This window comes from Leptinotarsa decemlineata, unplaced genomic scaffold (assembly GCF_025532065.1).
Source record: "Leptinotarsa decemlineata unplaced genomic scaffold, Ldec_3_MD MMD2_P_RNA_scaffold_7, whole genome shotgun sequence".
Taxonomy (NCBI): Eukaryota; Metazoa; Arthropoda; class Insecta; order Coleoptera; family Chrysomelidae; genus Leptinotarsa; species Leptinotarsa decemlineata.
The window spans coordinates 1,132,144-1,151,184 of record NW_027412534.1 but is presented as its reverse complement, the minus strand read 5'-3'; the positions used below and the strand labels follow the sequence as shown (position 1 = coordinate 1,151,184).

General features: G+C 35.2%; 3 protein-coding genes across 3 annotated transcripts in view; 2 read left to right on the top strand and 1 right to left on the bottom strand.

Moving 5' to 3' along the window:
* The first annotated feature begins 323 nt into the window (after nt 1-323).
* Nucleotides 324-19,041, top strand: part of tn (tripartite motif containing protein thin) — a 132,061-nt gene continuing 113,343 nt past the window's right edge. Inside the window, exon 1 of the mRNA XM_074170166.1 lies at nt 324-485. The gene's annotated coding sequence lies outside the window, so the exon portion shown is untranslated. The remainder of the gene's footprint in view (nt 486-19,041) is intronic.
* On the top strand, nt 3,933-7,373 carry LOC111516043 (uncharacterized). Its single transcript, XM_023172233.2, has 3 exons — nt 3,933-6,145; nt 6,207-6,322; nt 7,111-7,373. Exons 1-3 carry the CDS (start codon nt 5,953-5,955, stop codon nt 7,165-7,167), a joined length of 366 nt encoding a protein of 121 aa, XP_023028001.2. The 5' UTR covers nt 3,933-5,952; the 3' UTR covers nt 7,168-7,373.
* LOC141480268 (uncharacterized) lies at nt 6,317-9,471 on the bottom strand. Its single transcript, XM_074170170.1, has 2 exons — nt 8,763-9,471; nt 6,317-7,007 (listed from the first exon to the last, which is right to left on the bottom strand). Exons 1-2 carry the CDS (start codon nt 9,138-9,140, stop codon nt 6,360-6,362), a joined length of 1,026 nt encoding a protein of 341 aa, XP_074026271.1. The 5' UTR covers nt 9,141-9,471; the 3' UTR covers nt 6,317-6,359.

Below are 19,041 nucleotides of genomic sequence, written 5' to 3'. Positions count from 1 at the left end.
AAGTTATCACTCCACAAAATAGGTATATAAATTTAAGCGACATTTTATCATTCAACTTTCGTGTAAGCTCACGTAGGGGGGATATAAACTAAGAAAGTTTCATTTCTCATTTTTGATGAAGATCTTCTACCACGTAGTAACGGCTACATCCATCACTTCATTGAAATGAAAATTTAGTTGTATTGAATCATCTATATACTTCAATATATTCAACAAAAGATTCAAGAATTTATTGAACCATCTCCGTATATACGTATAAAGATAGCTCAGAGTAAGTGAAGCAATTTTTATCACAGTTCAGTCTCGAAATCTATTTAGATTCTGGCAAAGTTGGCAACTGGACCACGCACGAGGCGGGGTTCTCTCAAAATTCACCTGCAGTCAACCAAGTGCCGGTCGTCCATCAAGATAAAAGTGTTTTTTTAAAAATTCATCACACCTACCTTGGAAAAGTAAAGCAGATGAAAAGTGGAAGACGTTTATAAGTGAGTTTCTCAAAGTGATCTCATTTTTTATGTTACTTCTTGCCTAGCTGTGTTTTTCTTTGGAGATTATTCGAAGATTGTTTTTTAATATATTTACAAACTTATAGGTCGGTTATTTTTGTGATATATGAATATAAACTGGGTGGAAATTTATGAGACACGTCAAACAAGGTTATAAAATGTAATATGTACAGGGTTTTGGATTTCTACTACTCTATCTTGATACAAAAAAATGTGGGAATCTTTCAAAGAAAGGAAGAAAACAATCAATTTTATAAAAGGTAACTTTATACATAAATGTGTGAATCATGCAAAGAAGTAACTTTTTGTCACCAACTGGAAGAAAGGCATTCTGTAATGAGATGGAGTAGAAATAAATCTCTCCTAAAAATATTATCCTTGCAATTTATGTACAGTGAAATGTTTTCCAGAGTGTAGAAACCACTAGTTTGAAAAATACATCCACTTCCATCTTATTGCCACATCTACATGTAACAGATATGAATTTAGGAATTTTCAGTACCCCAGTAATTTATGGAAAGCAAATGTTTATTACAAGTCATATCAGGTCATTTTGGATTGGAAAAGACTCTAATCATTCACTTGAAAAATCAAAGAATTTTTCATTATGAATGTCATAATTCCTCGGATCAATTTTTTATATCATTTCATGTCATTTCTCTAATTCATTTATCAATATAACACATCAAATATGCTAATGCCCATTAAAAGGAGTATACATTAACAGATCAGGAAACTACTTCTAGATAACTGCATTATAAGTGAATATTTTGATATTCAGTTAGAAACTTATCTCTACAAATTATTTCTAAATCGATTCAGGTAAGAAAAATGAATTTGAAGAGTATTTATTAACACTTCGGCACATTCAGTTTATTGGACTGTATCTGTATCTGTGGAGTAGGGAGGGTAAGTGTAAGCCCACACGTGTCCCATTGCCCACATGTCTCATTGCTCACATGTCCCATTGCCCACACGTCCCATTGCCCACATCCTACATGTCCCATTGCCCATATGTCCCATTGCCCACACGTCCCATTGCCCACATCCCACATGTCCCATTGCCCATATGTCCCATTGCCCACATGTGTCCCATGCCCACATGTGTCCCATTGTACATCCTCCCGAGGAGTTGTCCTCCTAGTTCGTCGTCCATCCTGTCCTTTCCAGGAAGGTGGACAGGTCGCTGGGAGACATCTCCTTTATATCGGCAGGTGTAGGCCGAACACACACTCTCTTATTAACGATAACTCCGGGTACTCGCACAGGACATGCCTGACAGTTTCATCTTCCTGTTAACACATCCTGCATAGAGGTGTGTCCACTACACCCATATTATGGAGGTGTTTCTTTAGTTGACAGTGGCTAGTCAGAAATCCTACTGTTAAGCGTAGATTTTTCCTGGTCATTGCCAGATATTTCTTCGGCGCCAGCTTCCCAAGGTCGCCCAAGGTGATCCTGGCAAGATTGCATCCTTTGGTTCCATCCCATTTCTCTAAGGATTGAGCATGAGGGTAACAAATGGCTAGTTCCGCAATTGTCGAAGTCATCAGGCCGTAGGTGCCACTGTGTCCTAAAATTCTTAGTCTAGTCGCTTCCTTAGCTGAAAAGTCGGCAATGCGATTACCTTTACTCCTGTCGTGCCCTTCAAACAACCTCAGGATAATGTTATTATCTACCGAGGCTTTGGCTGAATCTAGGTGACAATCTAGTACTAGCCCTGAGGTTAAACGTTGCCTGTTCAAGGCTAATAGGGCTTGTCTGCTGGCAGTGCAGATTGTTATGTTTTTGCCAGAAATTCCTATCCTGGTTATTTCTTTTCAGGCGATTGAGATACCAGCCAATTCTGTTTGGACCACGCTGGTATTTCTTCCCATTCCTCACTTAATCCTTAGTCTTAGTGATCTGGAATACACTCCACATCTCGAGCCTTCTTTGGTTTTTGAGCCGTCTGTATATATGCGTATTGCATTTGTAGCATCTGACACTGTGTTCTGTTTAATTTGTATATTGTAGGGTTTATTAAACACAAACCTGGGTTCAATTGCATCACTGGTTGCCTATAGGCAGAGGTTGCGCAGCAAACGCTTCCCGCCACAGGCCCAGCCTCAATTGACCCATTCCTACTTCGAGGTTTACACCAGCCGTGCGCAATCGTACCATGGCCATTAACGCAACCTCCTTAATGTACATGTCCAGAGGGGTCAGACCCGTAATTAATTCCAATGCCGCGGTTGGTGTTGTTCTGATGGCTCCTGTGATGTTTAAACAAGCCAGTCGCTGTATTTGATATAATTTTTGGATGGCCGTTGCCTGTAGAACTTTGGACTGTACAAATGGTTCTTAGAAATCTACCCAATTCTCAGAACCTACATCTGAACATATATCAAGGGACATTAAAATAGATTTGAGATAATAGAGTTGGTGAGTCCATAGCACCATTGACCAGTATATAGGTGAAAATGAGATCTGTAATTTCCCGTCTTTTTCTCAATGTCACAAAATGAATCCATCCTGAAGACAAATGTTATCATAATTTTTAATCAGCTAGTTTCCATGTTTCTTATAATAAGCAAGTTTGAGGAATTTCATCTGAACACCTTCCAAAACATCAATGTATTTTGTTTGATTAGAATTCCAGGCAGAAATATAATACTTTAGTTTATTACGTATGGTATTCCTGAAGGTTCTGTTTTGGGTCCGATATTGTTTAATATTCACATCAATGATATATTTTATATGCAAACTGAAGGAAAAATTCAATCTTTCGCAGATAAAACGGTGATTTCACATATCGCTAATAGCTGGTGTAATTTAAAAGTATGTGTGGAAGAAGATTTCAAAAATATCAAGAAATGGTTTGATGGTAATTTGTCAACGATAAATTTTGAAAAAACCAAATATTGGACTTTCAGTTCTTGCCAAAATTTTTAACCAAAATTAGGTCATCCATCTAAATTAGTGATATGAGAGTATCAAAATCTTTGAGGCTGTCAAAGTACTTGGGCATAATGATTGACAAAAATTTGAGATGGAATCCTTCTGCCAAAATATAAATATTTAAAAAAATTCTTGGGTATACACTATTCAAATTTACTTTATTTTCACATTTTTCAACATTGAGAAAGACTGTTTTCATTACATCACTTTGGAGTGAGTTCAAATTTCTCTGGAGCAGCATACAATCAGATGAATCACGTATTTCTCTGGTACGCTTCAAATCATCAGCAGAAATCAGATTTGTTGAATGTGTTGAAGCACATATGCGATCTATATCACTGTTAATAATAACAATAATAATGGTGAGCGAGTACACGCATGATATTGGAATGAAATTCGGGATAGACAAATGTGCAATGGTCCATCTCAAAAGAGGACGATGCGGGGACTACGGAGAGGATGTGCAGCTCGTAGATGGAAGCATCCTACGCCATCTGGATGCCGGAGAGACGTATACTTACCTCGGGGTGGAACAACGTCACTCACAAGACGTAACAGCAGTGAAAAACTCTCTCCGCGGCAAGTATCAGCACAAACTTCGACAGATCTGGTCATCAGAACTGTCGGGAAAGAACAAAGTTGCTACAACAAATATGCTCGCCGTTCCAGTTTTACTCTACTCGTTTGCAGTAGTGAAGTGGACTCGGGAGGAGCTGTATCAACTCGACGTAAATGTTTGAAGTTATACCTGTCTACAAAAAATTATGATCACATCTACTTGCAATCTTCAGACGAGAGTCGTTTTTCGTGGAGGAGAATCAGTTTGCCATACAGCTTTTTTGGGTATTTTTTACCTCTGAATCTGAAAAATATAAATTATAATGGAGAAATTTATACAAGTGTTGGAAGGAAAAACGTTTTAGTTCACCCCGATAAGTCGATAAGTTCCTGAGACAATTTTAAGAAAAACAGTCTATATGAACTTGTGTCCGAAAATGCTTCGTTTCGGAGATACGGGGTGTTGAAATTGATTTTTTTTTGTTCGCTTTTTGAAAATGACTCTTGCAAAAAATAAGTTATTTGCACGAAATTCTGTACCCGGGGTTTTTTTGACGTGGGAAATCATAATTTTCATGTAACATCTAGAGGGCACTGCGTACGCTGTCATTATCTATTTCAAATTGCCTTAACTTTTTTGACAGTAAACTATTGATCCTTTTCATGGAAAACCCAATTCCCACATCGTTTCCATGTAAAAAGTGAACCCCTCCTCAACAACGCTGGAGATGATCGTTTTCGACATATTTACAAGTTTCTATATCAATGCTCCTAGGGCATTAAAGAGCGCTAAGAAGTTGCTGAGAACATTACAAAACATTACCTTTGCAATTCTAGTTATTTTCATCAAACTTTATATGCAGTATACATTTTCGTAGTAAAACTATCGTTTTTCTGCAGAAAATGAACTTCGCCTTTTATTTTCAGAAATGTTTTTATTTTTTGCATACAATGTTAAAATCTATATGTATATTATTTGAAAATAATAAAGACCTTCAATATTATTATTATTATACCCGTACAAATTTTTTCTAAACCGAGCATTATCGAACTGCTTATCCGATCCAAATAAAAAAATTGTCAGGTTTATTTATTCAATTAGAAAGTGCTACATTTCGGAGTTTGTGGAAAAAACATTTCGGAGAAGTACTATGCTATTTATTAGGAAAATAAAAATATAAAAATTAAACGAAACAACTATTACAACAACTGTTCAAAGTGACGACCCTCAACAGTGATACACGCTTCTACTCTCCTCATCAAAGAATTCCGCACCCGTTGAAAAATGCCCGGATTGTTTCTCATCGTTTAGCAGTAAATTATGATGCGATCCTTCAACATTTCCTCGTTTTCAATGGGGCTAACATAAACTAGTGATTTTAGGTGTACCCAAAAGAAAAAATCGACGGGATTGAGGTCCGGTGACCTTGCGGGCCAATGCTCAGTGCCTCCTCTTTCTATCCATCGTTGAGGATATGCTACGTCTGAAAAATTTCTTGCTATCATACTAAAATGAGCAGGAGCTCCATGGTGCATAAACCAAGAGTGATTTCGGAGACCAATGGGAACATCTTCCATAAGTTGGGGAAGTTCGTGTTCGAATGCAAGAGGAGAAAATAGGGCCCAATTAAATAATCCCCAATTATGCCTACCCATACATTGAAAGAGAATCTGTCTTGGAAATGAGTTTGCGTTATCGCATGTGGGTTGTCTTCCGCCCATATGTGGTTGTTATGGAAGTTCGTGATACCAATTCTTGAAAAATTAGCCTCATCTGTGAAGAGAATTTTCGATAAAATTTGCGGATGTTGTTCGACTTTTCTTTAAAGTCATTGAGCAAAGTCGATACGTGGTTGGAAATCACGTAGCTTATGTGCCTGGACACGCTAAATATGATAGGGATTGCTGTTCCTTTAAAATTCTGTAACAAAGAGTAAACCACAATTTAATGAATAATCTATTGGAAAAATTAGAACGAGAGGATGAGGAATCTTACAAGAATTTTCTCAGGATGTCTGCTGCTGACTTTCAGTATTTACTCAGCAAAATAACGCCTGCGATAGAAAAACAGAATACACTCATGCGAAATTCAATTCCAGCAGCTGAGCGACTAGCACTAACGCTTCGATTTCTAGCAACAGGTAAATAGTTCAAAATTTTGAGGACTTGACTTCATTTAATTTTTTTTTTGTTTTTTTTTAGGAGATAGCTACCACTCGCTTATGTATTTGTTTCGAATACCAGGATGTACTATATCGAGAATAATACCTGAAGTGTGCTCGGCAATTTATAATATTTTAAAAGAAGAATACCTACACGTAAGTTCCATAATTCGTTTATTTCATAAAGTGGTATTTACAGATTGAAAAATGTAGATTCACAATTTTCATCATAGTTTGTAATATTCTCCATGCCGTTACTCTCACCATCAACAGTATCTTCAGTTGAATCATTAACCGGCCATTGTGTCAATACCAGCAATTTAGAACCAATTTCACAACTAGTTCGAGTGGACAGCTGTGATTCCAAAGAATTATTATCAAGCGAAATATCTGAATTTTTATTAACGGATATTTGCGATTGAGACAAAGCACCATTTTCTAGTAGTCTGGACTCATACTTGTCATTCATGTCTAAAATAAGTCGCTGAATTTCTCGTTTTGCATATCCTTGCAAATCAGGGGCTTTTAAGTGCATGTTACGTAATTCATGCGCCACATAATCTCCAAATATTTCGAAGGAATCTGCTATCTTCGACATAACTCCAACACATCGGTCTAGTAAGGCTTGTTGGTCATTTTTCTTGTCCTTTTTTTGCAACCTTGACGGGGCTTGGGTTATGTCCTGCGACGTAGATGATGATGGTGTGAAATCACGTGATGTAGATGTAGAGGGCATTGGAGTGTTGCAACGCGAAGTATCTGTGGAGTCTTTTGGATGATTAGTTCCTTGATCTTCTGATAAATAACTCGATTCATTATCAGTCGTATCTTCTTCGTTGATCTAAAAAAAGATTGTGTCAGAAACATAAATCATTATTATAGCTGTTTATATTTTTATTAAGCATTTCTGCATTTTGTTTAACGTAGTTTCTTCACATTTCCAGACACCAACCACTGAAGATGAATGGCTAAAAATTTCACAGCAATTTAATGAGAAATGAAACTTTCCGAACTGCTTAGGCGCCCCTGATGGTAAACACGTACATATTAAAGCACATAAACATAGTGGAAGCCTCTTTTATAATTATAAAGGCATGCATAGTATTGTTTTGATGGCACTGGCTGACGCAGATTATAAATTTTTATACATTAATATAGGAAGTATGGGGCGAATTTCTGATGGAGGAGTTTTCAACACGTGCTCCTTGCCAACAAAACTTGAAAATAATATTTTTTGGGAAATAAAGTTTTTGGCTTTCTACTACTCCATCTGATACAAAAAAATGGATGAGAGAATCTTCCAAAAAAAGGAGGGATTAATCAATTTGAAAATAAGTAACTCTATACATGGATGTGTAGATCATGCAAAGAAGTAACTTTCAGACACAAACTGAAAGAAAGTCCTCCTGAAACAGCTACTTTCATATAAACATTGAACTACACGAAAGAAAAAATTCTTTCGAAACAAATACTTCTATATGAACACTGAATTATACAGAAGATACTTTTCTCTATTCAGTTTGTATATCGAACATTCGTGGAGGAATAAGAATCAGATATCATTCACATGAGTTCTACTTTGAATGAATGGTAATAAATTGCACTTACATGGAACACTGTCACCCTCACTGGTATACACCGATGTTTCGCCTTAAGACACTTGCCCTAAGGCTCTTCAGTACCAAATTGGATAACATTATAGAAAATACACACACTTCATTCATGAATTACGATTTTGAATGTCACGGAATAAGCTTGATCTGCTTATGTCATCGATGACATCGTAATGACATTCATTCACCTATTTGATTCAATCCCAGCCATGAGGAATCTTATTTGATTTGAAAGGGTTATATTTTTAGGAGTGATTAATTTTTTGGGAAAGAAAGTTTTTGGCTTTCTACTACTCCATCTGATACAAAAAAATGGATGAGAGAATCTTCCAAAAAAAAAAAAAGATTCATGAAAATAATAGTTTAAATATTCCAAAACCTGGGCCACTCGCAGGACGGAATAAGGCCATTCCATTTGTTATCGTAGCAGATAATGCTTTTGCCTTGAAACCATATATTATGAAACCTCACGCGTTTAGAAACTTGCGTGGTGGACAAAGGGTGTTTAACTACAGACTGTCTCGTGCAAGACGAATAATTGAAAATTGTTTTGGCATTGCTTCAGCTAGGTTCCGTGTTTTAAGAAAGCCAATTGAATTAGAACCAGAAAAAGTGTCCATTATAGTGTTGGCAATATGCGTTATACATAATTTTTTAACAACCCGTTCTCGGAAGCTTTACGCTTCCAATGGCACATTTGATGTTGAAGATTACGAAAATGGTACTGTTCAACCTGGTGAATGGCGACAACACACTCAAGCCTCACTGCCACTGCAAGTTAATCGAAATATTCCAGGAAATCTCTATACCAGAGAAGTACGAGAAGAATTAACTAAGAACTTTCAAGAGGAAGGTGAAGTTCAGTGGCGAAATAAATATATGTAAACTACTATGTTTGGTTCCTTTGCACAAGCATAGGGATCGGGCTGCCATTCTCTAGTGTTTAAGCAATGTATACATAAATAAAATAAAAATATACTTACCAATGAGTCTATTGTTGTTTCATTTAAACCACTTGTTGACAAGTCTATGAATTTTAGAGCTTCATAAAACTCCCATTTTGTCACAAAGTTATCCCCTGTAGCCTGACCGCTTTTAGTTTTTTTCTTCTTTCTATTGATACTTTGGAATTGGCATCGAATACTATGGATTTTATCATTTACTTCTTGAACGGATATGCCCATAACTTCTGATATAGCATCAATGGAGGTTTTTCTAGCCATACGATTTTTATACTGCTCTAAAGAACAATCCCATAAATTGGAATGGGATTCGTAAAGTTCTATTAATTTTAGTGTCATTTGTCGTGACCAATTGACACTAGATTTTTTTTTCTTACTTTTTTTCTCTACTTCACTCATTGTTCCAATTAAAAAAGTAAGCGACGAACGTTATTTTTTTATGTTAACACACTAGCGACTAGCGTATACCGATTTTGTTTCACGAAGAACGCCAAAACTCATGTGCAGCAAGTGAAACAAATATTTCACATGAAACAAGACGCATATCGCGTATACAAGTTGAAACTTGCCCATGAAACAAATGTCTCGTGAAATATTGTGTCATGAAATTTTTAACAATATTTCGGGTAATTCGATAGTGTTTTCACTGTGAAACATGAAAGTTTTAACTCATGACACAAAAATTTTATGATAAACTTTCATCGTGGATGCTCATCTTTAACTTCTTCGACAGATGTCAAAGGTGTTCTGAAATATAGAATTATGTCAATGTTGTTGATTGACAACTGAAACATTCGATGTAATACAAGGTGCTCTCCGATATCAGTCTGTTGCCATTTCGCCACTATCCAAATTTTTCTTTAAGATGGGTAGCCAAGTACGATCTATTTTTAAGGAGCTCTTCGAAATAAGCAGATATGAGAATATATGCTGATTCTTTTAGCTTACGTCTCTTAGAGTGGGGCTCATTGGTAATCATTCTTGTCTTGTTCCATTCCACTCGATGTTCACCGTCTGATTTTAAAATGTGTTATAACAGTATCGATCCTGTCAATTGTCCACTATAATGGAATTTGTACAATCTGTACCTGGAAAAATCGACAAGAATTTATACAAATATGATGTGTTTCTTGACTTGTCGCTAGAATTCGATTGCCTGAATCCAAATTTCTTGTGTGAGAAGTTAAACGCGGAGGGTGAACGAAACCCTGTGGATTCGTTCGTATATTCTAAATTGCCCGTTTTACGTTCCGATAAACGATATATTTTTGCATATTTATCATAATATCGGAACTCCTCGAGGAGGGATCTTGGGGACGACACTTTTTCTTTTATATGTGAACGATTTGCCGAGAACTCGAAGATCTATTGATATATGCTGACGATAATATTGGCTGTGATGCGAGAACAAACTATAGTAGCGTTGCACGATGTCGTTATTCAAGAAGTGATGCGACAAAAACGGCTTGGTTATAAATCTGGATAAAACCGTAATCGTTAATCTTTTCCATGGAGAAAAATGATTCAATCTTTTTTTAGGTCGATTCCACTAAAGAAAATGTAATGGTGAACATAACTTCACACACTAATGGTCTCGGTGAGGTGAAATGAATTTTATAGAACACGTAAGATATATATGTGAAAAATTGAACCAAACATACCCCCTGATTACAGCATACGAAATTGAAAAATTAAAAATAAATATAGTTTAAAAACTAAAAAACGCGCTTTCAAAGAACATCGAACTGAAAAGTTAAAATATTTTTTAAATAAGCTCAAAACAAAAGAACGAAAAATGCTAGTATTATTGTGAAAAAAGCGTAGGCGCTTTGTGCCTTACTTTTTGTATATCAAGCGCCAGTCGCTTTTTCCACAAGAATACTAGGATTTTTCGTTCGTTAATGTTTTAAGCTTATTTGAAAAAAATATTTTCAACTTTTTAGTTCGATGTTCTTCCAAAGCGTGTTTTTTAGTTTTTTAAACTATATTTATTGAACGTACTTGATTTCTTTTTTTAGATACATGATGACTCTATCGTTTTTATTATAGTCTCCTCCACTATACAACCGTTGGTAGCCCTCTAGATTACATATCTCTTACCATTCAGAAATATAAAATGTTTCTATCAGAACAATCAAATCTATGTCCGTAGTAAGCTGGCCTAAGGATATTCTGATGGAATATTTTGAGAATTTCATTTGAGTCTTTTCCAGTCATAATGTCTTTCAGATTCTTCATGTCATTTAATTCCAGGGTACCTATTTATTAACGATGAGATTGGAACCTTTGGAGTGAAAGTTGAATAACTTTCTTCGAGATCAATTGCCCTAACACCAAACTGATATTTTTGCACTCGACGCGCGTTTCGCCAACAAAGTTAGCATCCTCAGGAGAAGAAATTTGATACCTAGTCTAGTCTGGTTAGTCCTTATATACTAAAATTTATTACCTGAGGTTGTATACCTGGAGTTCAATATGGAATTTCTCGGAAATTAACTACCTCCAAGTTCTCAGTTATTATTCTCTTCCTAACAGAAGATTAAAAAGTGGACTAAACGGGATGGGTCCCTTATCGCCATTCATGTTGTTTTTACATTTTGCTATTTATAGACTCTCACATGCATCGAGTAGCCTGGTGTCATGCAAATGCCTAATCAGTTTCAGATTGTTTTCCCCAATTCTGTGGTCCTTGTCTAGAGCATGTTGGGCGACACTGGATTTTTCTATCCTTCCGTATTTCATGTGTGCACAATGTTCCTTGAAGCGGGTTCTAATCGCTCGTCGGCTCTGGCCGATGTATTTGCTGTTGCAATCTTGACAACTGATTTCGTAAATCGCCGACCTTTCTGTGTTTTCAAGTCTATCTTTTGGATTAACAAGAAGCTGTTGTAATTTATGAGAAGTTTTATATGCAACTTTCATATTTACTTTATCGAATATCTGTTGAAGCCCTCTCATTGTCGTACTTATTTTTCCTTAAAGGAAAAGTTATTAACCTGTGTACCAGAAATTGCAGTGTCGCCATTTTGTGTTGTGGACAATGATTCGAGTCATTGGGAATGTATCTGAAAGTGCCCGTTTCTTTCCTGTAAATGTCGAATTCTATTTCGTTCTGTTCGTTCCTTATGAACATTACATCTAAAAACGGCAACTTTCGTTCTTTTTCTACTTCATATGTGAATTTAATACTCTTACACCTGTTGCTGAAAGGATATTCTCGATTCTGGTTATCCTTGTATCCACTACAGCGAATATGTCATCAACATACCTGATCCAAACCCTAGGGAAGTAACTGAGTTCTTTCCCAGCTTTCGTCTCAAACCTACTCATGAATAGGTTCGCTATAAATGGAGACAATGGGTTACCCATAGCCGTTCCTTCACGCTGTTCATAATATGAGCCATTATATTGAAAACCATTTTGATCCATGCAAAGCTTAGTGAGTTGAATGTATTCTTCAACAGCTTCATTTGCTGAGTTGTTCGATTTCAGAAGATCCCTCAAACACTCTAGAGCTTGTGATACTGGGACGCTTGTAAATAAGGAACTCACATCGAACGATACCAATAATTCGCCTTCTTCTAATTTAATATCTTTTATTTTCTCTATGAATTCTTGAGAGTTTTCAACACTCGCATCGGTTGGGCCGATGGGGAGATTTTCAAATTCTTTCGTCAACCATTTAGCGATATTATACGAAGGCGAATTAATTGCTGAGACTATTGGTCGCATCGATTTTCCAGGTTTGTGTATTTTTGGTAAAAATATATCTTTGGTACTGTGGGATATGAAAGTTGTAGCCTCCTGTTTAAAATCGATGTGATCAGTGTCTTGCATTTTTTCAATATGGCTTTTACGTTAGCGGTCATCTTGGATAATGGATTTCGTGGAAATTTTTGATATGGACCAATTACCACGAAATCCATTATTCAAGATGACATTTACAGGAAAGACCCAACGACTCGAATCAGTGGCCACAACACAAAATGGCGTCACTGCAATTTCTGGTACACAGGTTAATAACTTTTCCTTTAAGGAAAAATAAGTACGACAATGAGAGGGCTTCAACAGATATTCGATAAAGTAAATATGAAAGTTGCATATAAAACTTCTCATAAATTGCAATCAGTTTGGTGTTAGGGCAATTGATCTCGAAAAAAGTTATTCTACCTATTTATTGATTCATAGTTACAGTGTCTCGCAAGATTTTCCATGTCAGTGTGAAAAAGTATTCAATTTACTCAACAACAAATGTCATTCGATAAGATATTCTCAAAAAAATAATTTATACAGAAAAATAATACATTGAAATTGAAAATTAATGAGAATTTCAATACATGTACATGTACATACATGTGCATGGTAGAAATCGCCTTATTGCTTCGCAATATTCAGTAAAAAACAATTTCTCAGTTAAAATACTGCCAGAGATGTGTATATTAAAAACTGGAAACTTTGCTTCAATATAAACTATGATTAAGTACGCGATCATTTTCAGCTGTCTTCTGCGAGCAAAAGGCGGGAAAATCGTTTGTTATATAGATGGGAGCATCGTCTGAAATTTGGATGAAATATTGTTACTGTAATTTTATTGTGTAAATGGTATATTCAGCTAGAACAGATTACAGAGTGGTCTGTATTCCATTCTTAATCATCATGAAAACAATTCAGTAATTCTTTTGAATAAAAAAAATGTTTGAAGGTGGTTGATAATGTTTCGTGGTGTATTTCATCAGTTCGGACTTCCATTGTCTAATATAATATAAATTGATTTGAAATTCCTGAAAAAAATGAAAATGAAAAGATTACCCGAAAATAACAATTTTATTAAAACAAAAAACTGAAATTACAAGGAAATGACATACAAGCTACAATCAGAAAATAAAAAATTGAAATAATAATAAAAGCTGAAAATTAAAAAATATTATTAACAAAAATGAAAAATTTAAATGAAAATAAATGAAAATTAAAAGATTCCAAACCAAGTTACGTCACGACGTAACGCCGGATACCCTGCGAGTGCGGAGATTCATACATCGGTGAAATTAAGAGGCTATTGAAAGTTCGCATTGCTGAGCACAAGAAACACACTCAGCGAGGGGAAACCAGCAAATCAGGAATAGCAGAGCATGTTTGGACTCATCAACAAGCTCAAGCTGAAATCATCCACAAAGAGGAACACTGGTTCAGGAGAAAATTCAAAGAAGCCGCGTATATGTTGTCCAATAAAGCATTCAGTCAAGATAGCGTAGAGATACGTAACATATGGAAACCTCTTATCAAGTGAAAAAACAACCAACTCCCGCCAAACGGTCATTTCCCGCTAAAACCAATGAAGCGGAAAGAGGAAAGAGAGGATAGGTGAAAGGTGGAAGCACCCGAATGACCTATAATCAGATCTCGGAGGAATAAGTCCAGTTATCACCCGAAGATGATTGTGGATACTAACAATCGAAACGTCGTGACGTAACTTGGTTGGGAATCTTTCAATTTTCATTTTCATTTTTAATTTTTGTTAATAATATTTTTCATTATATGAGGTCACAATATGCAATTAATTCAAAACTAGTAGATTTTCATTGCGAACACGTTGATATAGGGTTGTCTCCAGAAAATTCGGTCCTATTAGGAGTTTGCGAACTTTAATGATTTGAATTTCAATACGCGTGGAAATGTGTGACAGAGAGATCCGAAGTAAGTATATTGTGTAATAATAAAGGACCCAACATCGTAGTCGCCTCGAATGGGATCTTGTATATTAGAAAGTGCGCATGCTCGGTATGTAAACTATAGAGGGTAAAGGCACAGTATTTTGTATACAGTAATTTCATAAAGGCTGATTTGTGGTTTGAAGTTTCCTACGCGCAGACCCACGCGTCGATGTCTTAGGTCTGCGCAAACGACGAGTTTAAGACAGGCATGCAATCAAAGCGTTTAAACACTGCTCAACATAACAAATATTCATATAAACTGCTCAAAAAAATACAGTCAATGAAAATCATGTTGGGCACCTAAGAAAATTGCACAAATGATAAATTTGCATTTGTGTAATATTCAAGTAACCCAGATCATGTGACAAAATATACTTTAATTTCAACAAGAAAAAAGACAAGATGAAGAACGAGTTTTGTTATTCATGAACCATGGTATTGTGCAAGAGCTCTCTAGGAGGAATAACGAGTCCCTGTGTGTATACAACCGTCATAGCATGGTCTGCACTGATGAGGAACACTTCAAAACGGTTCGCAGTTGGTTCCTTGTTCGAATCAGGCGAAGTCCCACTATTTGTCCTAGAGAGCTCTTGCAAAGTTGTTTCTTCAAAGTGAGAATCTTTGCAATTATGTCTGAGGCGACTTGGATTCCGAAAGGTTAACAGTCGTAAGGTATTTTTGATAGTCAAATTTACATTATATAAGAAGTTGCTGACTAATAGGACATGTTTCATTTAGAATAACTGTTTTTAATCTACGCAGCAACTTTTCGGGGTTGATTAGACATCTAGACTTGTATAGATTCAAATATCAACATTTGTCAATATATGTCGAGTTATTAGCTAAAGAAGTAGTTGTTTTCTGTCGGAAAACATATATAATGGTATAGTCAAAATGCATTTGGACTTGTCAGTGATTTTATTATCAATTTTCACTTGGATAAAAGCTGGAAGCAGTAAAACAACCTATTATCTTACAGTGTAAATAATTCATAACTTCCGACTTCGAAAACTCTCACATACATTTATAGTTAGTACATACATACAAAAAAAATTATTTTTGTATGATTGAACACTACATACTTAATTACTTTTTTACTTCTTCAAGTCCTGAATAGTAACTACATAATTCAGAAAGAATAGGCTCTACAGATTCCTTAATCTTGAGTGATGAATTCGATTAGGAATATTTTTAATAATTGGTCCTTAATATAATCGAATCGGCAAACTCGTCCGCCATCTTGAATTCTCCAATCAATAAATGAATATGCTATATTTGGCCCCAAAAATCACTACAAAGAAATTTCGCATGGATTCGTACCATGGTTCATGAATAACAAAACACGTTCTTTATCTTGTCTTTTTTCTTGTTGAAATGAAAATATATTTTGTCACATTCGAATATGAACATCTGCCGATTCCATGAATTTTTAAAATCTACTTGAAACTTAGTTCATCATTGCCCAAATGATCTGGGTTACTTCAATATTACACAAATGCAAAATTATCATTTGTACAATTTTCTCAGGTGCCCAACATGGTTTTCATAGACTGTTTTTTTTGAGCAGTTTATATGAATAGTTGTTATGTTGAGCAGTGTATACACGCTTTGGTTGAGATTGTAGTAGGGAGAAATGTCATTAGTGTCAAATACGTCATCATTATAAAAAATGAAACTCCTGGACACCGACATCAAAGGGACCGACGCTGAGTGAAACTACTGTATACAGAAATACTGTGGTAAAGGTACCTCTAGCAACCTCCAAATAGTAAACAGGGCGCGTTATTTTGGAGTAGCTAATGACTCAATATTATATTGCTTTGAAAACACGTGTTATTCTGTATCGTTGTGATAAAAAATGGCTAAAAAGTGTTTTTGTGTGGCTCGGACGAATCTTTAAGTGATTTTACTGATGAAACTTTTAAAAATTGTACTTTGAAGCTAGATAGTAATAAAACTTTTTAAACTCAATACAAGATGTTAAGTCTATTTTTTTTACTATTTTTTAATTTGAATTTTCGGCTGTCCACTTTGTTTCTCTTGAATTTTTTCCAGAAATAGTTCAGAAATATATATATATATATATATATATATATATATATATATATATATATATATTCAATTCATGCTATATTGTTTTAAATTTCAGTATTATATCAAATATATTTGATTATTATGTTATTAATTATTTTTTTTTGCAACTCAAATGTCAGTTGCTCCAAAATAATGCGCAGTCTCTACTATTTGGAGGGTGGTAGAGATACCTCTACCCTCTATAGTTTACATACTGAGCATGCGCACTTTCTAATATTCAATGTCCCATTCGAGGCGACTACGATGTTGGGTCCTTTATTATTACACAGTATACTTACCTTGGATCTCTCTGTCACACATTTCCACGCGCATTGAAATTCAAATCTTTAAAGTTCGCAAACCCCTAATAGGACCGAATTTTCTGGAGAAAACCCTATATCAACGTGTTCGCAATGAAACAGCGTTTATGATGATATACATTTTTTTTTATTATCTAATCTAGTGAAAGTAATTGGCATCGATATACATGTTTATACCTGACAAACGAATAGTTCGACCAGGTAAATAATAGACAACCCAACGGCTGCACATTCTATACGTTTTATACTTCAAGTAAGGACAAAAATTTTCTTATTATCTTGATGTTGCAAAATTTAATTAAAAATCATTTTTCAAAAAATAATTAAAAGTAGTCTGTCCAGGATTTTTTTTAGCAAACCCATTTTCAACATATTTTCTTCTATACTAAATTCATCATAAAATATATTTCATTCTATTATCAGCTCGGTGAAGGTCGATTTTTGTTCGGATCTTCTACTAAATGTGCCTACGGTCTTAACGGAAGACCTGAATAATTTTCTTCAAGTCACGCCTCATCTTTCAGTTTGAATTTTTCGAAGTCCATTACTTTTTTAAAGACCCCAATGCCAATTAATCGATGGAATATTCTGTTTCCATTCCAATTATGGAGAGCAATCATAGGCTGTGTTTTGATTTACAAACGAATATTGACAATCGTCCCCGAATTACTGTTATTGAAACGAATTACACCCATTAATAACAATGAAATAGAAACAAACAATATTCCGAAATTATTTATCTAGGGACGTAAATTGAATTCAAACAATGGTGAATAATTGTTTCGCCGTTCGAAAACAAATAGATTCAAAATGTATTTCGGCTGGTTGACGTAATGAAGGAAATGTCAACATTTTTCCCGTGATGTTTACACGACAGCTGTTTTATATGAAAACGAATTTGCAATGAATCAAAAATATATCATTATTCAACACAATTTGTATGAACAGAGGTGATACTATCAATCGTGGGAATCTACAACTTTGTTGAAAATAAAATTTGTGGACATTCAGTCATTAGTTCGAAATCTACAAATCACGATATAAAGTTGTTTAAAAATTCTGTCCGTTTTCACTTCAAACTCTCAGGGAATACTTATTCATCAATGACTTTTTCGTGAAATCCATTTCAAAAATCCCACCATCAAATGTTTTACTTGATGAATATAATAGCCATACTTTACTCGATTCCAACTACCGATTTACATCTCTGGATGATATTTGCATATCACGAACAGTATCTTTGATTGAAAAAAAATCCATCGGATGTGATAGGCTCAGTATAAAAATGATCGCATTGTGTTGTTCTTTCATTCTTCCTTATTTTAGGCAAATCATCAACTTTTGTATACAGGATGTTTCAAATTTGATCCTCACCAATGGGATCTCGGAAACTATGAGAGATACGAAGATGGTTAAAATGGTGCAAAGTTGCGCATTTCGAGTATATTTGGAGATATCCAGATAAAACAGTAATTTCGGAAAATGGTTTTTATTTTTTACTGGCTTCATTTTCCGAAGGACTAGAAAAAAAAATTAAACTTCCACATTGCCACTTCTTTCTGCTACATAATGGTGTCAGCTTTGCCGACCGACGTTTCGTCTTCCGGCTACCATCATCAACTTTATTTTTTCTCATGGGCGCTACATTGGACCAGTTTTTAACTTTTCAATGATGTATCATAAGTTATCATTCTTTTTCGAAAAATTGAAGATATTGAAAAACTGGATTCTTATCATAATAGGCTTTGACTTTGATGTTTCTAAATTTAACTTCCAATTTGTTACACTCAATGACATTTTGTTATTGAACAAGTCATTGAATTTTTTGCGAAAAATGGCTTTCTCGATAATAAGAAGACCTGATTTTCCTGTTTTCCTGGATAACGTAATTTGGACAGATTGAAGCACTTTTACGAATTGTGGGATATCAACCGAAATAACGAATACATTTGGAGCATAAAAACCCCAGGCAGTTCAGAGAAATTCGACCTAAAGTGCGATTTGGTATTATCGTGTGGGCAGGAATTTACAAAGATAGAATCTTGGGTGCCCATTTATTTGACGGAATTATAAATGAAGGAACTCATCACCAGTTTTTAATGTCGATTTTCGAAGACAATTTGGATGATCTACCTTTGGCCAACTATACCAAGATCTGATTTCAACATGATGGTACTCCACCGCACACTACTAGAC